Source organism: Phodopus roborovskii, unplaced genomic scaffold (genome assembly GCF_943737965.1).
Source record: "Phodopus roborovskii unplaced genomic scaffold, PHOROB, whole genome shotgun sequence".
NCBI classification, from domain to species: Eukaryota; Metazoa; Chordata; class Mammalia; order Rodentia; family Cricetidae; genus Phodopus; species Phodopus roborovskii.
The window spans coordinates 36,992,632-37,018,832 of record NW_026125281.1 but is presented as its reverse complement, the minus strand read 5'-3'; the positions used below and the strand labels follow the sequence as shown (position 1 = coordinate 37,018,832).

General features: G+C 44.9%; 1 protein-coding gene across 1 annotated transcript in view; it reads left to right on the top strand.

The window, feature by feature from the left end:
* Nucleotides 1-3,749: 3,749 nt before the first annotated feature.
* The window catches only part of Mtmr2 (myotubularin related protein 2), a 57,137-nt gene continuing 34,685 nt past the window's right edge, over nucleotides 3,750-26,201 (top strand). Inside the window, exon 1 of the mRNA XM_051199020.1 lies at nucleotides 3,750-3,863. Within this exon, the coding sequence (XP_051054977.1) occupies nucleotides 3,784-3,863 (80 nt within the window). The 5' untranslated portion in view covers nucleotides 3,750-3,783. The remainder of the gene's footprint in view (nucleotides 3,864-26,201) is intronic.

Below are 26,201 nucleotides of genomic sequence, written 5' to 3'. Positions count from 1 at the left end.
AGCAGAGTCACAGTACACGTGCAGCTGCCAAGTAATTAGAGAGAAGCAGGATGCATTCTGGGATTCAAAGATTGTTATCACAGTGCACGGTAGCAAAGCTCACTGACGTGTCAATTCCTCATTCCCCAGGCTCATTCACTGCTTCCTATGTCTGTCTGTCTCTGTTCGTAGACAGCCAGATGAATAGGTAGATGGGTGGATAGATAGGCAGACAGATTAATGAGAAGTCTCTCGTCTAGGATTGCTTATACATTTCTGTGTTAGCTGAGGATGACCTTTCTTCTTGTGACAATACATAATGTCCCTATGATGGAATGGAGGTGAGTGACAGACACTGTGGTATAGCAGTGGATCATTATGTCAGGTACTGATACTACAACACACTATCTGAAAATGGAGATGGTTACTAAGTGACTATCCAGTGATTTCATTCTTATCTTGCATAGGAAAAAGGCAGCATCAGCTGATCCCATCAGCTGGCCAGATGGCATGTCCTTTGAAATGTATCCTTTCTGGAATGTTCCAGGTACTATCTTCAGTATCATTGAGTGCAGTTGACTGAAGCTATGGAAATGTGAGAGCCCAGATTTGGAGGAGCCATTGTAGATAATTACAAGTCAATGCATGCTTGCTGTTTTTAAGGGTTATGTTTATGTGTCTTGAGAAAAGTACACATCGGTATCCTTAGGCTTTCTCATTCATAGTGCATCATACTGCCATCTCAAAAGACACTCATTTCCTCATTTATATTTAAATAATCTATTAAACAGCATTTAAAAAGCCATAACACATGTTTTCAAATTATGACTGATAATCCGTGTCTATAACCTGGAAATGTTGTCAGTTCATTAGAAAAAGATGGAACCAAGAATGTTTATATTTTTGTGAATTTTTCATGGAGTACTATACATCTAGAAAGAAATTTGACCTATATTTTTACATACTCTTGGTGTTTTAAACTTTTTTTAGCAATTAATTTTTATTTTATTTCTAAAAGTATTGATTGGTGACTGAAATTAAAAGCCTAATAATCGTCTTTTCCACAGGCAAATTGAGAAAAACCAACCTAAGTTAAACACTAGACATTAACGTTGGAGAAGACTTTTAAGATTAACCCTTTAACATAATATATCTAGACTATAAATTGATTATTGTAAGGCTCTTGTATGCATGTGTGTGCAGTGTATTTATATGTGTGTGGATGGATATACACATGTGTGCATTTGGGAGCCAGGATTTGACATCCAGGGTCTTTCCCGGTCTCACGTATGTTTGTGTCTACTGTGTACACTTTTACAGAGGTGCTTACTCATGTGCACTGAGGACACGTGTGCCTTGGATGCGGCTGTGATAAACACCATGGCCAAAAGCATCTTGTGGAGGGAAGGGTGTACTTGGCTTAATCACAGTGCATCATTGAGGGAGGTCAGGAGGAAAGCCATTCACTGGCCTACTTGACCTGCTCAGCTTGACATCTTTCCAAGCCCAGACGCTGTTATTCTTATAAAAAGTGAGACAACTGAGCTTCGGGAAGTCTTAGGTTCATTCTTAGCTTTGTGACATAACAACCAACGTGTAAGATTAGGGATGCAGCAATTTAACTTTCAACTGGAACTAAAGTATTCTTTAAAATAATTGCTTGCCATCTGTTCTTGGAAAATGGAAGAGAACTAGGCAGTGGTGGTGCATTTGGGAGGCAGAAGTAGGTGGATCTTTGTGAGTTCAAGGCCAGCCTGGTCTACAAAATCGAATACTTGAACAGGTTCCAAAGCTAGAGAAACCCTGTCTCGAAAAACCAACCAACCCCCCCAACCCCCCAGTGTCCCCCCTGCCGCCAAAAAAAAAAAAAAGGAAAAGGAAAAGAAAGGCTAATTCTTTTGATGCCATTTGATGAACTGGCCTGATTCCATCTTGGGCCTGAAAACCATTTTACGTTAAAGACAAACTGGTTCATTCCTGTGTATGATTGAGTCTGTTTCTCAAGGATTGGACTGTGTCCCACCTGTAACCTTAACTACAACTGGTTCGATACTGCCTGTTCCAGGAGACAGCAACCATGCTTTCGTTTCAAAAGGTTGTCATTACTAAGTGTTGTTCGACCACCTTTCAGTCATGTCTTTGTTTCAGGAGGTTGTTATGACCAACTTGTTCTGCTTACGCTCTGCTTCTGTAACTCCACCTATTTGCCTGCCATAAAAACCTGATATCCCACACTTCCAAGGCTGATGTTTTTGAACCCCATCTTTAGGGTGAGACAGCTCCTGTACACAAATAAAAAGTTTGCTCTAATTAATTACTTAATTTGTCCACGATGATTTGGGTCAGTGGTCTTCGTCCTTGAATCTACAGGGTTAACAGAATCAATCACATATTCATTCATTCATAACTTTTCTAGTTTATGTAGAACACAATTGAGATGGGTTGATCTTGTGGGGCAATGTACTCACAGCCTATATATGCGCTAAAGGCTAGGTTGTCAACCGATAGTGTCACTGGGAGATGCGGGAATTTTACAAGGAGGGGAGTAGTTAGAGTCCCCTTTAAGATGGACTAGAGCCTTCCTCTTTGTCTCCCTCCATTCCTCCTTACTTCTCTTCTGGTCACCTGGAGATGAGCAGATTTTTCTACCATCCGTTTCCATCTAGCATGTTCTTTTATCACAGGCTCAATAAATGGAGTCTAGTGACCATGGACTGGAATTATTGAAACCACCAGCCCAAACAGATCTTTCATTAGGTATATGGTCACAGTAATGGAAAACCGGCACACAAACTATTTTCTTGGTCCTATAAATTAAGGTTTTCATGAAAAGAAATCAAGTGACTGTATTATATTAAATCTAATTTGCATCAGCATGACTATCTTAGCAAGGAATATTTTCAAAGACTCTTTTATTGCCAGAGATAATTTTTTACATTAATTTTTACCTCCCATATGTGTGAGGTGACTAAGGCGGAGTCACAATTGGAAACATTGCTAATTCTGTCCTCCTTGCGTCCTGCGTGACTGGAAGTCACTGGCGTTAACACTGCCCCTGTATCCAGTTCCTGTTGCCTTATCACATTGCGTCTGCACACCCCCGCCTGCTTTGCCAGGGGACCTGGAGGAGCACAGGATGCGGGGAGGAACGTTTGTGCTCCGTTTCGGAGCCCCGCGCCCAGCAGTGTTTGCGTCTGAGCCCTTCTGTGCACGGTGGGCCAGTTTCTCGGTCAGTCCCCGTCAGCCCTCCCTCCGTTGTCTGGGTTGGTGCTTCTCCGCGCCCACACACCCCAAGCCGCAGTGACCGAGCCCCAGGCCGCACCCCCCCCCCCCGCCTTTGCACGCCGGCCGGCGCGGGAAAGGATGGGTGCAAACGCGTTGCCCCTCCCAGCGCGCCCCCGGGGTAGCTACGATGCTGCAAACACCTTTCTCCTGGCAGCTGTCGGTGGCCCGTGAGGCCCGGGCTTTCTCGGCGGCTGCCGTTTGCACCGCCGGCTCCGCGCCCTAGGCCCGGCGAGTGCGGCGTAGACCGGGCTGGCGGGCGGACGCGCGCGCCTGCGCAGAGCTCCAGCCTCCGCCCCGCCCCGGCCGGCCGGCTCCCGCAGGGCGCATGCGCAGGGCGCGGCCTTCGGGCCGCGGCTCCCGGCAGCCCCCGCGCGCGGTGCATGCTGGGGGAACATGGCCGCTTCCGGTGTGGGGCTCGGGCCGGCGCGGGGCTGAGGGCGGCCGCGGCCGCGTGCGCTCCTCCCGCCGCGCCCCTCGCCCGCGGCCGCGCAGCGCTCAGCGGCCTCCCGTCCTCGCGCCATGGAGAAGAGCTCGAGCTGCGAGAGCCTCGGCGCGCGGCCCCCGGCGGCCCGGCCGCCCAGTGAGGACTCACTGTCCAGGTGAGGAGGGGAGGGGAGGCCGGGGCCGGGGGGGGAGGGGGAGGAGGGGAGGGGGAGTCCGCTGGGCCGCGGTGTGCAGTGCGGTGTGAAGGCGGAGATGCGGTTGCTCTATGTGAAGGTGGAGTTGCAGTTGCTCTATGTGAAGGTGGAGATGCGGTTGCTCTATGTGAAGGTGGAGATGCAGTTGCTCTATGTGAAGGCGGAGATGCGGTTGCTCTATGTGAAGGCGGAGATGCAGTTGCTCTATGTGAAGGTGGAGATGCGGTTGCTCTATGTGAAGGCGGAGATGCAGTTGCTCTATGTGAAGGTGGAGATGCGGTTGCTCTATGTGAAGGTGGAGATGCAGTTGCTCTATGTGAAGGTGGAGATGCAGTTGCTCTATGTGAAGGTGGAGTTGCAGTTGCTCTATGTGAAGGTGGAGTTGCAGTTGCTCTATGTGAAGGTGGAGATGCAGTTGCTCTATGTGAAGGTGGAGATGCAGTTGCTCTATGTGAAGGTGGAGATGCAGTTGCTCTATGTGAAGGTGGAGATGCAGTTGCTCTATGTGAAGGTGGAGTTGCAGTTGCTCTATGTGAAGGTGGAGATGCAGTTGCTCTATGTGAAGGTGGAGATGCAGCTGCTCTATGTGAAGGTGGAGATGCGGTTGCTCTATGTGAAGGTGGAGATGCAGTTGCTCTATGTGAAGGCGGAGATGCGGTTGCTCTATGTGAAGGCGGAGATGCAGTTGCTCTATGTGAAGGTGGAGATGCGGTTGCTCTATGTGAAGGTGGAGTTGCAGTTGCTCTATGTGAAGGTGGAGATGCGGTTGCTCTATGTGAAGGTGGAGTTGCAGTTGCTCTATGTGAAGGCGGAGATGCGGTTGCTCTATGTGAAGGTGGAGTTGCAGTTGCTCTATGTGAAGGTGGAGATGCAGTTGCTCTATGTGAAGGTGGAGATGCAGTTGCTTTATGTGAAGGTGGAGTTGCAGTTGCTCTATGGCCGATGCCCTCCCCATCCCTGCTCCCGTGCGGCCCGTGGAGGTTGCTGCAGTTGTGTTTAAGGACTCAGCGTTTTCTCTTGAAGGCGCTCTGTTATCACCCTTCTGCCCTCGCTGTCGGGAGCCAGCACATCGCCAGTGGCTTTGGAGACATTGATCACCCTTCTGCCCTCGCTGTCGGGAGCCAGCACATCGCCAGTGGCTTTGGAGACATTGAGAAACAAGCGTGTTTAGGATTAAACGCCCTCCCACAGTCAGTCTCTTGGCTTAAACATCAGTAACATTACCAGCATGATGTGCATCGTATGTGATGTCTGTCTGGGACACTCTTTAGCTGTAGGTAATAGGTCATTCCAAAAACGTGTTAGCTTAAGTTTCATGTAGGCAGACAGTCACAGGTGATTCTCGTGTGCAGACAGGGTTGACTTGTTTCTACTAGTGTACTTCCGAGTTTTGTTTGGTTAGCTAAAGGGTACAGGGTAGTGCAAGCAAAGTGTCGATATTTGAGTATGGTAGCTCAGCTTTTGCTGACCTGTCACTCTGAAGTTTCTATTTAGAGTTTGAATAAATTGTCTTATGAATTTGCTTTCATATACTCTACAAAATAATCTTTAACACTGCCTAACGTATCACAATGTCTTTCACCAAGTAGATGGTAATTTGAGTACTGTTGCCTAATGTATGGCACAATTTCTTTCACCCAGTGGAGTGATAAATTGAGTACTGCTTAACATTGTTTTTGGTATGTGTGCTTGTATGACTTTATGTGTACCACATGTGCGCAGGAGCCCAGGAGGTCAAAGGGGTGTCGGGTTCCCTTAAACTGCAGGGACAGGCAGCTGTAGCCCTCAGGTGGGTGCTGGGAACTGAACCCTGGTCCTCTGCAAGAGCAGCCAGTGCTCTCAACTGCTGGGCATCTCATCAGCTCTGACTTACATTTCTATTGAGTTTAGCTACAAGGAAAAGTATACAAAAAAGCATTGCTTCTGATTGTTGGAAAACAGAAACTATTTCCTCAGCTTAGCAAAAAACTTCAAATTTGATAAAATACTAATCTCTGATGGTCTTAAATGCTTCTATTATGAGATGAACTTAATTCAATATTTTGTTTGAACAGTTGATAGTATATTTTTGTTCTTCCTGGGAAGAATATAAATATAAAAATGAACACTGTATCTAGTTACAGGATCCATTTATTTATTTATTTATTTATTTATTTATTTATTTATTTATCTTGAGACAGAGTTTCTCTGGAGCTTTAAAGCCTATCCCAGACGGAATCCTCTCTGCAGGCCAGGATGACCTCGAACTCACAGATCTGTCTCTCTCTGCCTCCTGAGTACTGGGATTCTAAAGGTGTATTGTCTTGATGGAGTGTATGAGTCCTTTTAGAGTTGTGCTGGTTTAACATTGCCTTCTGGGTCAACATAGATGCGATACTGTTGGCTTTAAAAGGCCTGGTTATTTTTTCTTTATTAAGATAGTTTGTAATCAATGGCAGAAAGCAGTGTGTGTGTGGTGAATCTTGCATTTTATTGCCCTCTGTAGGCGGCTCTTGCATAGGTGTTGGGACAGACTAGAACATACTGGTCACCCAGCGGTTTCTTTAACTTTGGTTTTGTTGGTTTTACTCTGATTCTTGGTGTAAGTAGGACTCTGTGGAATAAATAAATCCCTGCCGTAGGCCAGTTGTGAAGAATCGGGTAGACCCGACCTTCAGCAGCATACTGTACTATCTTCCCGCCTTCATCTGGCTCCCATCTTGTGGACTGTGGACTGTAGATGCACTGTCTGGGTAGCATTCCCTGGCGCCCGCTTTAACAGTGTGTCGTCAGACGGTAAGATAGGTGCTCTGAACTGTGGGACATGTGGGACATGGCGGCTCTTCCTTGTCCTTTGCCCTTTCGTCCTCAGCTTGTATGTGAGCCACAGGCACCATGTGTGGCCTTTATTGGCCGCACTCTCTTTTCTGTGTGGCCCCTCGTTGTGTCCTCCTGACCTAGTTTGTCATCTCCTAATCTTGATTGCTTTGCCTCCCTGTTCTCTAATTTTCCATGCCGGCCATTTTAATGTGTCCTATGTCTTCATCGTGTGTTGTTGTGCTGTGCTCACTCTGGGCAACACTTGCTTGGCTCTGGCTAGTTTGAGTTTTATCAGTTGCTTTGTAGTTGAAAAATAATTTCGCATGCATGTTCCATATTTATGCGTAACTTTCATTAACACAATAAGAGGATGCACACATGCTGAAGGTCATTCACAGCTAGTGATTTCTTTTTTTTTTTTTTTTTTTGAGAAAGGCTCACTGTGTACCCCAGTCTACCCTTGAGCTAAAAGATTTCCTGCCTTAGTCTCTTGAGTGTTGTAATTATAGGTGGGCCCTATCTCTCCTACCCTTCAACTTAATTGCATTTTTTAAATTGCACGTCTTTCTTAAAATTATCATCATTTGAAAATAGTGAGCCCTGGGTTACTGTTTCTGTGAATTTTAATTATAATCTTAGAGTTTTCTGGATGCCTGTGCAAAATTTCATCTGTAGTTTTAGCTTCAAGGTCATTTGAAAGTGATATATTGGTCGGCAGCGTGCTTCCAGGTTTTTCCAGTAGTGATGGATTTATGTACAATCGCATTCTTACCCATTCACGCTGTGACTCATGTGTTTTCTGAGGCCTCGCTACAGCCAGTACTAGTTACAGCTTCAGGACAGAGTGACTGTCTGGTTGATCGTCTGCCTCCCTTGGCACTACTGGCACCGCGTCAGGCGCTTACAGTCAGTGGTGATCTAAATGTTATTTTGGAATTCATTATTTCTAGACCCTGAAAGAACTTTTAATTTCTGTGTACGGCCCAATAGTATTATGAACTTACCAGTATTCATTACCAACATTTTAAAAAGCCTGATTACTATTCAAAAGTATGACATTTAATCCTGAAGCTGAGATTGGATCCTGTATGCTTTGTTGTTGTGGTGGTTGTTATTAAATCTCATCTTTAAAAGAAAATTTCTGAATATTTATTATTTTCAGTTGTAAGTAACACAAGTCAAAACTGCAGACTCTAGGACTTTTTCTAAAAATAGGGGTCCTAATGTAATGCGTCACAACAAGATACATTTATAAAAATCTTATAATGGAGAAATTATGTGAGAACACAAACCTGCATTATGCCCAAGGGAAGGAAATAACTCTGGGGTGCACAAGGTCCAGAAGGCAGGAAGTTTATTTTGGAAAGCTGCCAAGTTAGTGCTATTGTATTAAAAACCATGAAGGCTAAGGTTGCATGTGATTTAGGGTTTTGCACAGTGGAAATTCTCCTATTCTCGTGGGGAACATTTTCCACTTTCAGGGAAAATATCTTTGAACGTGTAAGTACTTGTTATCTTTATGCCATGTAATTAGGTTAAATAGGTGGCTGAATCTCCTAAAGAGATGCTAGTCAAGGACCTGGGCTCTAGGAAGTTTCGGATACTCAGAGTACAGGGGCGCTGTGCAGGATGCCCTCCGAATGGACTGTCGTCATTTCAGCCCCTTTCCCGCAGCTCTGTGACACTCAGCTAACTGCGTATCTTCCAGATTGCCTCAACCCTGGAGACCACTGAAAGAAAAGCTGCACGGCTCTTCCGTGCTAGGTGCACGGGACTCGTGGTAGGAACCGCGTTCTTTCACAGACTTGCTACTATCAGTATCCGTGAGCTCTTTGAGTACTTTTAGTCCAGATTAAATTACAGCAGAGACTGGGCTTTAAATATAAACACTTAAAAATATGTTTAATGTAATAATAACCTCCCACACACACAAAATCTAAAACTGGTGTGTGAGAAATTCCTTTTTTTTTTTTTAAGGTTAGGTTTTGTGTGTGTGCAGCTGTTCTTGCCTATCTCTCTCTCTCTCTCTCTCTCTCTCTGTGTGTGTGTGTGTGTGTGTCTGTGTGTGTGCACACACACACACGAGTCCACAGCTGTATTTCTTTGTGTTTATGGATGATGAAGGTGATGAAGGTCGATTTTGGATGTCTTCCTCTTGTCCTCCATCTTATTTTTGCGATAGGGTTCCCTGCTAAACCAGGAGCAGACTGTTCTGCCTACAGTGGACAGCCAGTGAGCCCTCCTCCCTCACCACCCACCTCCTCCACTCCCAGCACTAGAGTTACAGAAGCACGCTACACCTGGCTTTTTTTTTTTTTTTTTTTTTTTTTTTCCTTTGTGGATGCTGAGGATCCACACTCAGGTCTTCATGGATGCATCGCACACACATTACCCAGATTTTATGCTTTTATTGCTATTTAGTTATGTTTTGCAATGCTCGTGATGCAATCCAAGGGTTCATGCATGCTAATGCTAGGCAAGTACTGGGCCATTGAGTTACACCTAAAGTTGGGACTAGATTTAGCAGAGTACAACAGAAAACCTGGACTTTTCCTTTTGTCATATAAGAGTCTGCAGTGTTAATGCAGCTGTGATGCAGTAGATCTGAGTGCCAAGGATATCGATTCTTCATGTGTTTTGAATTCCAAAGATACCATATGAATCAAGGTGACAGCTAGAGCCTGACATTGCAGTTTCAGGAGGAGGGACAGTTCCTCTCTTTAAAAGACATGCTGTGGTGATCACAAGTTGCTTTTAAGTTACTCTCTAGTTGTCTCTTGTGAATGGCTGTGTGGCCGTGGCTAGCTGTAAGGTAGTCTAGGACATTAGGTTCTGTAGCTCTTCTCTAAGGCCTTGTGCTAAGTCCAAACTTGGAGGTTTTGACTTAAGGAATAGAAGAGAGAAAGCATAGGAGACTTACCCTGACACAAATGAACCCTTTCAAAGTGAGAGGCAGATTCCTATGATGCTCATGTAAGCTGGAGATGCCCCTGATTGCAAGACAGTGGTCACAGCAGAAAATGAGTACATCAAAGCCATTAACAAAAGATGTAATCTAACGTTACCAACAGTCTACATCTCTGCGCTCTTTCTAATGGTGGTGGTTGATTCATTAGTCTGCCCCAGCAGCGGTGACACAGTGCAGTGAGGGACTAGGAACACCCTGATAGCTTTCGTGACCCTTAGATTCTGAGGGGTGTGGTGGCTGCCAGGGCAGTGACCAGTTATGCTCAGTAATAGCATGAGGCCCTGAGGGACACTCCCACATCGGTCATGCTAACCAACGAGCCGTTTTCCATGAGGTCCAAAGCAGCTTGCTGTTCCTCTCCATGGTCTCTGACACTGCAGACTTCCTCTTCCTGATGGCAGCAAGTGAGTGGTTGGTCAAGCAGTTACATGTCTCACCTTGAGTTTGTGCTTCTGTAAAAAGGACAATAATTGACTGGTCAGTTACTATGAGATATAACTTTCTTGACCTAAGCAAAGATGCCTGTCTGTAAAGGTAAAAAATAAAGTTAATAAATCTTATTTTATTAATATTAAAAATATTCTTTCATTATGTTAAATGGGGTAACAAAAATAGAAACATTCAGGGTAAGTTTTGATTTTTACATGATAGTTGTTGCAGTAACAAATTAATAGAGTTAATAAACAGCGTAAAGTAGATGCATGTTTATTATGGGCTTACTGTGTGTTGACTGTGACACTAAGTTACTTATGTGTTTTTCTCACATAAATCTGTATAAGCTAGACAGTATACATTTTCCATTTTACAGAGAAGAGAACTGAAGGTTAGAGTGGGTTGGGTTGGCCGTGGAGTCCAGCCAGGTCTGTGTGTAAATGGGATTCAGACAGCTTTGCAGTTAGAGGACATGCCTGCACGGACTGACACTGGTTGCAGAGGTATTTTCTTGCCATGTTTGGAGAAGTGTAAAGGCACATTAGTGAACTGAGAATCTTTTTAGCTTTGAACATTTATCACACAGAAAGCAAGATGCCCAGCGAGTGTGTAGTTTGCATTTGCAAGGACAGTTTTACATTTAAGATCACATGAATTACGCAAGTGAAGCCTTTTCCCGTCCTTCCCTGCCCCTCCCACTTTGCAGTCATTTAGAATACTTAACTCTAGGGCTCATTCAGTGTCTGAACCCCTAAGTTCCTTTGTGTTTGTTTACAGTTAATGTGTTAAGAGCCATTGACATTTGAAGATCATCAGAAGTGAAGATAAAAGATCTCAAAAATTATAATGTAAGTGAATGGGAAACTACAAAAAATGGACAGAAATTAATATTGCCAATAGTATCTTTGGAATCCTTTATTATCCCAAATGAAACTTGTTCACATGAGTGAGTAATCAGTGACTTCAAACTGTAGTCTCAATTCCATGTTCCAGTCCAGAACATCCTGTGACTCCTTTTGCCCGGGGAAAGCAGTCATTTAGTCACTCACCCAGTTATTTTCCATTAGACTTTGGGTATGCGGGTGCCCCTGCACTTCCTCCTGTTTCTTCCTAGGTCTTGGAAGGTTGATGTGAGAACCGGATGAATAGGGTACAGATCATATTTATGTCCAGACTTTGTTTTCTGGCAGCAGGTGCATATGTGGCTTATGTTGCTGCCATTTTGTATGCTTTAGTCATAAAGAGGACAGCTGGATGTAAGCCGTCTCCCCCTTCCTCACCTGCTCCTTCCGTCTCTTCGTTTCTCTCGGATCTGTTGAGTATTCGCTATATCTGTTTATGACATGGGCCAGATCCTGCGTTTTTTTTCCCCTCTGGAGACAGGGCCTAATGTAGCCCAGCCTGGCTTCAAACTCACTTTGCAGCGGAGTGTGGCCATGACTTCTGATCCTCTAGCTTCTGCCTAGAATGCCAGGACTACAGAACATCATTGCACTTGAGTTTTGGGATGCTTCGGATCAAGCTGTGTGCTTTTGAAATGCCAGATGAGCTCTCTACCAATTAGCTCCTGAACTCTTGATAGCTTGGTGCTGTGACAGCTATATTACTGTTAAGTCTATCAGGACCACTCAGTGCTTTTCAGACACTCTGGAGACCTGCACATTCTAGTTTAGGTGGTGCTTGGTGAACGTGTGGTTTGCAGTTTCTAGCCTGTTCCGAGTCATGGGGAACAGGTCCAAGAATCTATACTGAATGAAGTTTGAGAACCATCAGTTCAGATGTTTTTTGGAGTCCCTAGTCCAATTCCAAGAGTTTGCAGATGAGGGAAAGACATTGGGAAGTTTGTTATTTTTGGAGGCTGGGAAAGTGTCTTTTTCTTTGAAGTCTTCACAGGTCATGTTGCATGTTTTGTTTGGCTGGACAGCTTTACTGTGCTTCATGTTTGTAAGCCCCTTCATCTCACATATTAGCATCATAACCAGTACACCATAGTACCTGGAAAAACCTAGAACCCTGAAGGTTGTACAGTTCTCATCTTTAGCTAGATGTGTGGCTGGTTTTGGTTTTGAAGTAATCATTGGGTGGTAGTTGTGGTGGAGAAAGAGCGCTTTTTTCTTTGTGTGTCAGGCACTCACATTCTTGTCGGGATTGAGGTTCTGTGCTTCTAAGAGCTGACTTCTCTTTGTAGAGTCGGTAAGTGGGAGGTGCAGGCTAGTTGTGCTATCAGCGGCTCTGTCCATTGTTTTCCTCCCCTTCGGCTCTGTGAAGCACGGGGCTTTACTGTGTATGGAGCCACAGATACTGCCATTGAGATTAACTTGTATTTGTAATATTTTGTAACCGTGTATTTGTAATACTTTGGTATTTATTGAAAACTGTAAGGAATATTTTAAGCCATACGTTTTGAATTAATTTTATTATTTTACATATTTTATATTGTCCTATAATTCCTGAATTACCCTTGTATTCATAAATGAAGTTTGCCCAGTTTAAAAAAAGATACCTTGTAATGTTGGAACTATGAAAAAATTGTATTACACGATGTTACTACTCAGTTTCTGAGTGTTTTAATGTATATCTTAAAGGATGCTCTCCAGGTGTTAATAATTTGCTTTGTGATGTGGGGGACCAAGCTGAGGCTTGCTTTTGATCAAAGTGCTTCTTGTAAGTAGTTGTTCACCTCTGCACACTTATTATCATTGGCTTCATAGATTCCAATTCATTATTATTGGATATGTTGCCATAGGCTCAAATTTGCAAATAGGTCATCTCCTAAAAGGGACTTAGTTTGGGATTGTAGCTCATTGGTAGAGCCAGTGTTTGGCATTCACAGGCTCAGTTTCCAGCATCATAAAGGAAAAAGATAGAAAAGAGGGTTTTCTTATGTAGATTATGTAGTGTTAATTCCCTTCCAAAGACATTTACTTAAATTTCATACATGTTGAAAGATACTTCAGAATGACACTGTATTTCTAGGATGACCTGGGAAGTGTTTGAAAACCTAGAATGTCATAGCTTTAATGTAACTGTTACCTATAGAGCTGCCTTGTTAATTCAATTATAGATGTTTGCCATTGATTTAGTTTAAAATCAGAATGGAAAATGTGTATATTGTATTATTTCTTGTGCTCAGATTTTTATTAAGTATTTAAGTATGTGCTATTAAAGTAATCTTTACACAAGTGACCTAAATTTCTCTTCATTGTGTGAGAGTCTGTGGTTAACGTCATCCACTTGACAGGATCTAGAATCCCCTGGGAAGTGGTACCTGACCTGCCTGTGGGGAGTTATCTTCATTTGTTATTCCGTGTGGGAAGACCCATCGTAATAGAGGTTGGGACCATTCTCTGGGCAAGGGAGCCTTGTCTACACTACATGGAGAAAGTGAGCTGAGCTCTAGTGCACTCACCTCTGCTTGTTGACTGTGGATGTGAGTATCCAACCTATTGCTGTGACTGTGCTGCCATGATGGGCTTGACCCTTGAACTGTGACTTCTTCAAGTCACCTTTGCCGGGCCTTTTATCACAGCAACAGAAAATCATTGGAGCAGAATCGTAGTGGTCAGTGCAGGCCACGCTCTCACTGCTTCAGATACTCAAGGGCGCTCTATCGCAAGACCTCTTCCAGCAAATTCCATGAAAGGCAGCGATCAGTAAGTAAATAATGGATATTAACTCATCTATTCAGGGTAATCACAGAAGCTAATGAGCATGCAATTTGTGTTTTGTGATTTCTCAGGAGAGCCCTGATTTGATAGATAAAGACTAAAAATTTTCCAGTGTCCCTGCTAATAAAAGATGGAACTGGAATTTGGATTTTCACGTAAGTGCTCTGCTGTTTTTACTTCCAATATAAATTATAGAGTGGAAGTGCTAAAAAGTTCTTGGGATGTACATTTTGCTGATTAAAGGAAATTTCTTTTGTTGGAAAGTTAATGACAGGCTCATCTTGTCCAGTCAGTCCCATTAAAGTCTAACTACAAAGATCTCACTTCATGTAGGCCTTCTCTTTCTCTGTGTTCATTTAAAACTACTTCAGAAAAATAAAAAAGGTGTTCCTCAGTCCTGCCATAAAAATAAAGAGAAAATGAAAAAAACTGCAAGTAATGACTTTATGGCCTGTTATTTCTGGCAACCAACCAGAAACATAGCTATGTAGGGAACCCTGTTCAAAAGTATGGATGCACACCATTGATGTGTAGGAGCCCATGAATGATAACTCAGGTATTAACTATTCCAGGCTGGGAAGAGGATGGGGTATGGTGTGTGTTTTCTTAGTGCTTTGGCTTAGCGATGGGAAAAGAAGAAAACACAACCCAATTCTACTTCCTCATTTCACTGTGTGGAAAGTTGTGCTTGTCCTGGGAAAGGACCTGCTTAGCCTACGGAATGACAGCAATTCATTTAACAGTGAATTCACGTGTGCAAGTAGCTGAGAAGAACATACAGACGTCGTTTATTAAGACACAGAGTCCTCTTGCAGAGGACTCAGGTTCAGTTGTCAGCACCTACATGGAAGTGTACAACCATCCATAACTCTGGTTGTCGTTCTTTAGTTACAGTTATAGTAATAAAGCGGGGGGGGGGGGTTCCCTGTGGGCTCCTAAGGTAGGGGACCGCATGGGAGAGCAGAGCAGGATTTATAACAGGTGAGGGTGACCGAGGCGGAGGGAACAGCACGCCAGGCAGATAGAGCGTGAATGAGGAGTTTATTTAGAAAGGGGAGTGAGGGGGAAGGGAAGAGACATAGAGGCAGCAGGAAGATGAGGGGGTGGGGAGAGAAAGAGAGAGACAGGGGTCTGACTTTAAAGGGGTCCTTTGCACCTGCCTGCAGAGTTGTAGTCATGGAACCCCGGGCTGACCGCAGCACTGCCTGAGCGCATTCTGCCAGGTGACGGGCAGGCCAGCGTAATGCCCGGACCCTTACATTCCCACCTTTACTTACTATGAAAAAGGTGAAGAGTTGGGGTTAGGTTAGGGAGTCAGGATGTTGAGTTCTGAAGACTGCTTCCTGCTGACCTGGGGGCGCTGACCATCTCTGGGGGCCTGAGAACGCTGGGGTGCTGCCACGTCCTGGGGCATCTGGTTGCTTCATCGAAGTGCTGACTGGTTGGAACTCTGGCGTCTCTTTGAAACCTGGCAAGATGTTGGCAGAGCAGAGGACAAGGTTAAGTTTAGAAAAAATTTTTTTCTTAGGTCCTGGTACTTGAGGGGAGAATTGTAAGATGAGGGAGGGCTCCCGAGGTGCGGGAAGGGAGTCCTGGGACCACGGAAAGGATGAATATTTATTTATTTGGAGTGAATCTGACCTGTTTGGGTGAGTCTGATTCAGCTCCCTGGAACTTGCAAGAATCCTTTCAGTTTGTGAAAATATAACTATTAGGTACATTAGCAGCATACTGATGTTATAAATGATTTGGCTGAAAGAATTATCATTTGTACAACTGACAGATCTTTAGCACAATGAAAGGCACCTTAATTTTGAGCTTGTAGTTATAGTTATGATCGTAACAGTAGCATAATAAGCATGAGAGAGAGAGAGAGAGAGAGAGCTGTAGAACATGTTTCATTCATTTGAATGCCTCAAATCACTTTTCAGTCGTTTTCTCAGACCTTCATAACTTGCATTCTTAGACCTTCATAGACCTTACACTTTCCTATCTTCACATAGATAAACCTTAAATACCTGTTTCTGAAATCTGTTTTGTAACAGTTGGAGCCTTGGCTGCTGCTTTAAGCTGGCAAAAGCATCAGAGTTCTTGGGAAGGATAATAAAGTTTTTACCTGAGTTAATGACTAGAGAGTAACAGGGACTTACTAGCTGGCAGTATGGACAGCCACCCCCAGGTCCTCCACAGTTGTAGTCAGAGTCTTTAAGGATGTCTGCCTTCTGCTGATGGCATGAGACCTGTGGATTAGGAGCTTTTGGAAGACTTACCTACCATTGGCCCAAGCAACGTGGAGAAAGTCGATTCCGCTGCCCTCTTGTCCATGGTCCTTAGAGCCTTTTGCAGCAGTTGAGATGAAAGGCAGGATTGCTCAGTGGCTAGCGTTGCCACTTTTGTGGGGGGAGTTTCTTCAGGGTCCACCAGTGTTCTTGGAGGAAATGGGTGGTGCCAGCAGCTGGTATAAAAGCTTTTTAATGAAACATTTTAAATGCCATATTCTATAGATCTGTGAGCATTTGAGGGCTGTCTGACTAGTGTATCTCAGTAGACGAAATTTGTAGTTACTAGCCTTAAGCACATAGGTGGCTAGGTAAGGCTTTATTCCTGTAATTAATTAATCTGTCTGGAAAACTGGATCCAAGCTGAGAGGCTGTGGAGGGATGTTTTACTCAGAGCCCTCCAGCCTGACTGTAACTGGTTTTAACATAGTAGGTTAGATTTACACCTGTAAAGGACAAAGAGAAAAATTCCTTTTTGTAATAGAAGCTTAACCTTTATAAACGGGCTGCAGGAAGAACTGTATGGCATAAATATTTTGTTAATTTGAAAGAGACCTTTATAACCTTAAATGTTGACCATCATTTAGAGATACATAACAATTTAGAAATATTTGAGATAGTACAGTTGAATTTAAGTTATATATAGAGTTAGCTTACATTCACATATGAAGTTAAATTTAAATCACATGTACAGATATATCAAACAGGACTGGGTGAAAACGAGAAGAACCAGAGTGTGAGCTCTGATTTGCAGCAAACAGGCAGGACATTTAAAGATGCAGAGAAGACTTAACACTCAGTGACAAGAAAGGAGATCGCTGCAAGATTTTTGCGTGAAATGTGTTCCACAAACAAGCCATGCGCAGCAGAGTCAGTGAAGAAAGAAGCTAGAGACTAAGAATAAAAGGCAAAAAGTAAGTGAATCGCAGGTCCTGTCAGCGGCACAAGCTGGCTAGACTCCCTGTGCCTAGGCGGCTGGTGCAGCAGAGGGAAGGCCCACGTGGAGGCCAGGCCACATGGTCAAGATAGCGGCAGAAAGTTTGAGATAAAAGTTTGCTGGCTTTTTTCTCTCCACGAATGAGGCCGAAGGATTTGTGAAACTAACAGGACACCAGAGTCCAAGGGGTGCAACATCGAAAAGACCACCGTAGGCCTGAGCAATGCATGCACCAGTCTGAGGACAGTGCTAGGGTATAAACCCCAGAGACCCTCGTGGGTCTGAGAAACGAATGCCCCAGTCAGCATGAGTGGTGCTAGGGCACAAATCCCGAAAACCTCACTCGTGGGGAAGGTGAAAAACCCTCAGAGCATCTGGAGCAGATGCTGCCTCAGCCCAGCCCTCTGTGAGCCACTGTCATCTGCACAGAGCAGCAGAGAGGACTAACAAGAGAGAGACATTTGAACAGGAGCACAAGATGCCAGCAGAACAGGACACTTTCCGTGGAGGGAGGTTCCCGCCCTGAGACAGGCTTGTGGGAGCCGGCATCTGCCGCATGGCGGGCGGCAAGAGTTTTGGCAAGCAGGGGAGAGGAGGGAAACAGACTCGTGACGACGAGCAGCGGGCACATTTCCATCCAGGGATCACTGGTAGAATGTAGGGTGCCAATAAGCTGGCGCATGCTTTGGTAGAGAAGATTCCAATCAGGGGCCAGGGCTCGGGAGCCCGAGAGACGCATGGTCACCCAGTACTGGGATCCTGACCAGACCAAAACTGCGAGAGACCACAGTCGATATGAGTCCCAAGTCATGGAAGTAGAGATTGAGGGGCAGGCTTACCAGACATGGCGGTGGTGGATGGAAGAATCCAGAGATGCTTAGTTGGAAAAGTGACTGAGTTGAAGGATACAGGGTCCTGGCATGTTCCATCCAGTCAGCACTTCGATGAAGCAACCAGATGCCCCAGGACGTGGCAGCACCCCAGCGTTCTCAGGCCCCCAGAGATGGTCAGCGCCCCCAGGTCAGCAGGAAGCAGTCTTCAGAACTCAACATCCTGACTCCCTAACCTGCCACACCTAACACCTCACCTTTTTCATAGTAAGTAAAGGTGGGAATGTAAGGGTTCAGGCATTACGCTGGCCTGCCCCTGTCACCTGGCAGAATGCGCTCAGGCAGTGCTGCGGTCAGCCCGGGGTTCCATGACTACTACTCTGCAGGCAGGTGCAAAGGACCCCTTTAAAGTCAGACCCTGCCCCTCCGCTCCTCCCTCTCTCCCTCCCTCTCCCTGGTGTCTCCTCCCTTCCCCCTCACTCCGTTCTAAGTGTCCCCTCACCCGATATGCTGTCATTCTCGCTCTCACTGGGACCCCACGGGGGACCAACCTCTGCAGCCTTTTCCCTGTAACTGTCAAAAGAACAACCCTCTTCTGACCTCTGCAGGCACTAGGCACGGATGTGACACTCAGGCACATGCAGGTAAGCCGCTCACACAAAATAAACGGCTGTAGGAATACGTGTGTGTGTGTGTGTGGTGTGTGTGTGTGTGTGTGTGTGTGTGTGTGTGTGTGTGTGTGTGTGTGTGTGTGTCCCAGGTCACTGACTAAGACGTTGACCACCGGTCCAGGCTTCAGGTAACTAGAGTTACAATCTGAAAAATTCAATTGAGAATATTCCAGTTAACTCGAGTGTAAGGAACTTTTCTTGTAGGCATCTTGTGAGTTCATTTAAGTGCTAACTTAAGGTGCTCTCTTAATACAGTAAAGTAAGAAATAGAACGGGAGGCGCTAACTTTGGACCGCTGGGGCGGTGGGCGGGGCGGTGGGGGCTGCTGCCCAGCCCCTGCTGCTGCTGCTGGCCCACCCCCTGCCTGTTGACACTCACTTGGGTTACTGTGCTTTGGTGGTCACCAGTTCTGTTGAGCCGTACTTTGAGAAAAACAAGTCTTGCAAGCTGTTACCAGTATAAATGGGTTTTTCAGATTTATGTTGGAATTAACAGATCACATGTACTGAATTGATGTGGAAAAAAAAAAAAAAACGATACCAATGTAACTGTGTGTCCTGGATGATCTGTTCTTACTTCCTTGGAATTTTCCAAAGTGCCAACCGGTGCCAGCCAAGGCTGTCAGGGCTGAGGTCCACTTTGTTCTCTTCTCTGAATGAAGACACGGTGATAATACACGGTTTGTGGCACCTCTGTTGTCCTTAGATTGGTTACGTTTAAACATGTAAAACAGACTGGCTCAGCGTTCAAAGCTAGTCTCACAACCAAAAACGTAAACATGCAGAGCTGGCATAGCATTTGAAAACAGATTAAAAGTGCACAGTATTGTGTTCTGGTGAAGTTGTTTTCTTTTTTGGAGACAGATATCCTGACAGTAAGTTTCTTGTGTTACAAAACACACTGCAGGCCTTTTATTATTTAAGTAAAATTTTCAGCAGAATGACTAATAAGCACAAGCACACACAATGCTTAGGAAGGACACTGGTCCATTGTGTGAGTGTTGAGTGCAAAATTTGCATTCCTAGAAAAGCTTTCTCCCAATCACAATACAAAAGGCATTGTTTAATATCCATGCGCAGCAACATTAATAACAAGAAAACACTCTCCAAGTAACTCTTCTTTTCATGTACACTCAACAGAAATTGAATAGGCAGCCAGAGAAGCTGTCTAAACAAGGCAGTGGTTTAGATCTTACTGCCGCAACTGTGGTCAGCTGAGCCTGGGAGTGGAGGAAACATGGCTGATCCTGTGTGAAAAGCAGGTGACATGACTAACTAATGTGCTGTTTTGAGTTAAGACTGTGTGATAATAGTTACATTTCTAGTATCTCTAATTTTCACTGTTATGAGAAGTGTTTTATTGACTTTAGGAATAGTGGATTAGGAGGAATCGGGGGCATGAATATTGAAATCTGTTAGTGCTTGGATATTAGGTCCTGTTTATTGTTGTTGATTGCTGCCGAGAGACAAGTGACAAGGATTTTATTAACAATCCAGCAGGCCGGTATGTCAGAGACAGTACTTTGCTGTTGCTTTCATTAAAAAATACTAGTGGTAGACTTGGTTTTGTGATTGAAGATTGGATTAGCCTTCTTGAATAAAGTTGTGCATGGAGTGTGTCTGGATGTGTGTGTGTGTTTAAAAAGCTCCTCTATTATACGGTTTAGTTTGGGCGAGAAATATTTCAAGTTTAGAAAGTGTTAATATAGAGTTAGAGAGTTAAGTGAAGATGGGCTTTTAGGCCCAACTGGTTGCTTTCCCATTTTTTCGTGGTTCCTTTTATGATTTCATTTGTTACTTTCCTGATACGGTGCTCTTTTATTTCCACTTTCTTCCTGTTCAGTATTAAGCAATACTTTCATAGAGTATCAACATTTTCTTGTATGGATAAAGAAAGACCTTAGATTAAGTTAATTGAATATGTTTGTCAGGTGGTGAAACCAGGGTTCTTTGACCGAATGCTCGTGTTTCAGCCCTGGATTCTCTGTCAGTATTGTGGCTTTCCCTTGTTTCCTTACACCCTTTATGAACCTTCATTCTCCCATCTGGTTATGATCAGATGCAAGTGTATCAAACTAGCACCTTGCTTAGTCTGTAAGACAGCGAACCTACTTGTACAGTACACGAGACACAACGGCATATGTTGGTTATGTAGCAAAAACAGAAGGAAAAGTGATTTAAGAAGTTCCTGCTCCTCAGATGGAGAGGAAGAGGGAAAGAGTAGGAGGGCAATTAGCTGACCGTGCCATTCCTCAGGCTCCATCTCTCTGCAGGCTGAGGCGAGGTGTGGGGTGGTGTGAACCCTGCAGGCTGAGGCGAGGTGTGGGGTGGTGTGAACCCTGCTGTCTGCAGGCTGAGGCGAGGTGTGGGGTGGTGTGAACCCTGCAGGCTGAGGCGAGCTGTGGGGTGGTGTGAACCCTGCTGTCTGCAGGCTGAGGCGAGCTGTGGGGTGGTGTGAACCCTGCTGTCTGCAGGCTGAGGTGAGGTGTGGGGTGGTGTGAACCCTGCAGGCTGAGGTGAGCTGTGGGGTGGTGTGAACCCTGCTGTCTGCAGGCTGAGGCGAGCTGTGGGGTGGTGTGAACCCTGCTGTCTGCAGGCTGAGGTGAGGTGTGGGGTGGTGTGAACCCTGCAGGCTGAGGTGAGCTGTGGGGTGGTGTGAACCCTGCTGTCTGCAGGCTGAGGCGAGCTGTGGGGTGGTGTGAACCCTGCTGTCTGCAGGCTGAGGCGAGCTGTGGGGTGGTGTGAACCCTGCAGGCTGAGGTGAGGTGTGGGGTGGTGTGAACCCTGCTGTCTGCAGGCTGAGGCGAGGTGTGGGGTGCTGTGAACCCTGCAGGCTGAGGTGAGGTGTGGGGTGGTGTGAACCCTGCTGTCTGCAGACATTATTGTTTCTATAGCAGTGTTAACAAAGGATGCTTCCAAGTCTGGTAATGTGTCAGTATTTTCAGAGGCACCAACATTCATTTGTGTAGGAGGGATTTTCCTAATTCACAAGTTTGCATCTTTAATCAGTCACTTGAGCACTGTGTGTGGCTGGGGAACGGGAGCTTCCAAGTTAAAGAAACTCCAGAAAAGTAGAAGGCGCTTTAATTTTTGATACTGTTTTGAGACGGACAGAGTAATTCCTGTCCGTCTGCTGACACCTGGCCTGGGCTGCTGTTCACATCTGTACTGCACTTTGTGGCAGTGGAAGTTTTGCACAGGACAGCATGGAGAGGGGCGTGTGCTGCCTCAGCGGATGGGCTTGGGAATGGCTGAGTCAGGCGAGGGCTCGGTCTGGTGCTTGTGTACGGGAAGCACTGCCCTGGCAGAGAGCCGGTGGCTGGGGGTGAAGACTGAGCGCTCGCTGCTCTTGGCCTCCTTTCTTGTATACGTGCGTCCTGTTCTTTGAGAGGCATGTGGGACACACGGAGAAATTCGCATCCAGATAATGCCAGCTTTATTCTTTTTATGTAAGAATTAAGAAGAATGTAATTTGGGATAGAAAGGGAAGGAAATCCTCGGTTGACTTCCATGTTTTAGAGTAATGCTGAGAATTTCGATAAATGCATTTGTGGTGGGCACTGAGCCCAGGGTAGAAGCAAGAGCAGTACCCAGTTGCACCCCAGCTGTCGGTGAGTTGTTCATGGTCTTCTTGTGGGGAGATAGTGAGAATTTACAGTGCAGTAAGAGCATAGTGCTGCTGTGAGGGTATTTCTCATAGGAAACGCTGTCCACCTGGACAGTGTAAAGTGTAATTGATGCCTTGGACAGTGCTGGCTGTGTTCTGCCCACTTCTGCTGTGATCCTCATTAGTGTCTGAGGGTTGTGCTGTGTGTCTTCTGTCCTGACATACCCTCTCTGAAGAGAGGCATTCATGCTCGGTGGTGCCCACTTCTGCCGCGCAGAAGAGTCGATTCTGTGTTGTCCTGAGTCTCACCAATATTCACATGCTTCACGGTGCCTTAGGCGTTGCTTTGAGCTTTGTCAGTAAATGTTTAAGAAGTATGTGTATGTGTTCATGTGTATGTATTTGTTTATATGTTTTTATGATTATATTGTGTTGTATTTGTGTGTTTTTATGTGTGTGTATTTCTATGTGTATATGTGTGTTTTTGTGTGTGTATTTATGTGTATATGTGTATGTTTATGTGTGTATTTATATGTGTATATGTGTGTGTTTATATGTATGTGTATTTATATGTGTATATGTGTGTGTATTTATATGTGTATATGTGTGTGTTCCTATTGAAAGATGTACAGGAATAGAAGATTGTGACTTTAATTTTAGTTCTTAACTCTTGCTTCCTGGCTTGGGCACAAAGGCCCACACTAATCGGAAATGAAAAACAAATGTTGCTGAGGGACAAGGCTCGCATTTTTCAAATGTTTACGTGTGTGTGTGTGTGTGTGTGTGTGTGTGTGTGTGTATGTGCACATATTGGGAGAGGGGGGAGTTGGGGACTACTTTTGCTATCAGGAGCTGAAGAGTTATGAAACAGTTTGGCATAATGATTCAGTACTTGTAACAGTGGCGGCAGCTCTTGTCAGTCTTGAGCCTTAGAGTCTCCCTCTGGTGGTACTATCTGACTATGCTAACTCATGTTTCCTTCTGTGATTTTTCTTTATTTTGAGGCAGGGGTTCGTCATTTCTACAGGCAGGCTGGATGTTGCCACCTTTCCTTCCTTTCTAAGCCTTGGGGACAGCCTGTCCTTCCACACCCTGCTAACTCCGGTTGGTTGAGAGCCTAGCCTTTCACAGATGGATGAGCCATCTCTCTAGCCCTAACTCTGTTCTTTAAGGATCAAATCGTTATACTTTCACCCATTTTAACTTTCCACTGTGTAACTTAACTCCATTGTAGTCAACTGGGGTTTCCTGATGGTTAGGAAATGTCCTTTTCTATTCTCCGTTAGGTAAAATAACAGTTGGCATGGTATTATTTATGAGGAAATGGGCTAAGCTGTTACATGTATTATTTCATTTCATCATTATAAGTATATGAATAGCTCTTAGCATGTGGTAAGTCCTCAGTAGTTACTAACTAAATTATCCAATACGTTTTAAAAAATTAAACCTATGAGTATCTACTATATATGCCTGCCATTATCATAAAGCTAGGTTAGGCCAGTGTTTGTCATCTTTCAAGAAAATTATTGCCGTCCCAAGGAATGTTTTTTTGGCATTCTCTCTCTGTCCTACCTATCCCCTCTTCTCCATGCTCACGCAATGGGTATGGTTTTATCTACTGTGCTTTGGGATCAAAATAATAACATTTCACTGATTGTGTTGGTATATGCTTGTAATGCCAGTACTTGAGCAATGGAGCTAGAAGAGTAAGGGATTCGAGGCTAGCTTGGACTACATGAAACTTTATCTCAGAAAACAAAATAACATTTAAAATTTTTTGTTGTTTTGTTTGGGCCTGCCTCAAAGGGCCATTTTATTCACACCCATGGGGTCCATATTCTACCATTGGGAATGTGAGTTCTGGACTCTGGGAATCCCATAATGATCAGTATAGACAGGATGTGGAATCCTTAAAGGTTTACATTTAAAAACAATATGGGACACAGAAAATAAACACATAAGGCAAATATGATGCTGTGGGAAGGGAGGGAGGGAGGGAGGGAGGGAAGGAAGGAGGGGAAAAGACGGGTTGGTAATGATGCTAGGTAAGAAGCCATGATTCAGGCTGAATCCAGGCTGGGCGATTGAGAAGTTTTCCTTGGGTTCATTGGGTTATGTGGTTATAGGTGTGGGACAGCAGAGAGCTGGATTTTACCAGCTTTGGGAATTAGGACTAGGTGATGCTGGATACAGTTCTGTCTCGTTCTCAGAGTCTGAGGCAGGAAGGTTCGAATGGGGGAAAGCCAGCCTGGGCTGCATGTCACAGCACTGTCTGTCTGTCAAAGCGAGGAAGGAGCAGATTGAGACTACTAGAGCATGATGATCCTGGAGCAACATCTTCGATAAATGACGGTTTATTCATGATCTCAGAGGAGGGGTGTAGGAAAGTAGAAAAGTCAGTCAGTGAGTGCGTGTGTGCGTGTGTGTTGGGTGGGTGGGGGTGTTGTGAAGTAGTGTCCTTAGGGGGGAAATCTGGCATTGGGAGGCATAGTAGATGAAGAGGCCATTTAGGAAGAGCTATACTGAATACAGAGTTCGTGTGAGAAACTGGACCTACTGTTTCAAGCCCGGGAGGATGTCCACCCCCTTCAGTTTCATACTCTGTCAGAAGCAGAGCAAGCCAGGCAGAAGAGACCAGCTTCTGTGGCACTGCGTGTATAGCTCAGCCACTCATTTGTCCCTCTGTCTGTAAATCTTTCTGTAGTTTATGCACTGGCTCAGTTACTGATTAACTGATGTACATACCCAGCTTTAAAAGCAACATTTAGAATAGTATTTGATGCATTACCCCCTGTGGTACAAGGTAGTGTTACTACATGATGTAGGCAGTAGCCAGGCAGCCTCAGACTGAGGGGCAATGCTGGCGAACTGAAGTGTAAGTGGAACTTGAGATAAGACTCGAGGAGGAGAATCCAGAGGAAGGTGTGACAGGAGCAGCAAATCCTAGCGGCAACAGGAGTGTGGCTAGAGGACGTGTGCAGGGTGGCACTGACTGCCGGGGTCTCTATTGAGGTCCTACTTAAGTGACTAGTGTGCCAGTCTGAACATACAGGTGTGCTTCCTCCCGGGAAAGGAGACTAGAAGAGAGCAGGTCGAAGAGCATAGTTGGAAAAACTGGCCTTGTGTCTGCAGGACATTTATGATCTGAGATGGGAAGAAAGACCCACTGGGGCTGGGCAGGAAGTTGAATCAGCCACCTCGCAGCACCTGTTTCTAGTCCTGTAAGCTTAGTGTTTCCAGCGGATAACAGACTGTGGTAGCAGAGTAATCGATGGGCCCTCTTTTATTAATACATTATTGGGTTTTTCTGTATTATTTGAGGATTCTGTGGCATTAGTTACTGCTATGTATTGCGGTAAATAAGGGTCAGGATAAACAAATAGGCCGAATAGATGTTTATTCAGGGAGAAATAACTTACAACCTAGACAGATGAACACCAGGAAATTCAACCCGATCCTCTCCTGTCCGAGTCACGCCAGAAAGAGAGCGCCTTTCCTGGCCCCCTCCGACCTCCTTCCTCAGGTCACCTCCGCCCATCGCTCCACCCCCCAATGGGCGTGGTCAGTGCTACAGAAGGACTACCTCACTACAATTCCCCTTTTAGTCTAAAGAAAAGATTTAGGCTTAATACAAAACTATATACAAAACAGTGAATAACAAGTGTGCTCTAAGAAAAGGAAAATCGAGAACAAAATGACCTACATATCTAGTCCTAGGGTGAGGGCATAATGGAGTTTACAATAGAGTTGTCCTAAGCTGGAAAACGTAAGTCTAGTACCTAATATATCTAACTAGGAAGAGAGAATAATAGTTGTGATAGTTTAATCTTCAACCTCATCAAGACCTGAGAAGGAAAATAACAATACTAGAGTAGACAGGAAATGCGGATGGACAACTTCCAAAACGGTGCAGCAAGGACAGAAACAGCAAGCCACCTGAACAGTCACCCTAGGTCTCACAGCGATGTTGGTACACCCAGATTTGGCTAAGGCCAAGAGAACTTGACAGACCACAACAACAGCAGGGAAATAGAATGGCTGTCTTACCCTGACTTGGCAAGGTCAAGCAGTCTTCTATATTTGTCTCCTGCAAGCACATAGGACTGCAT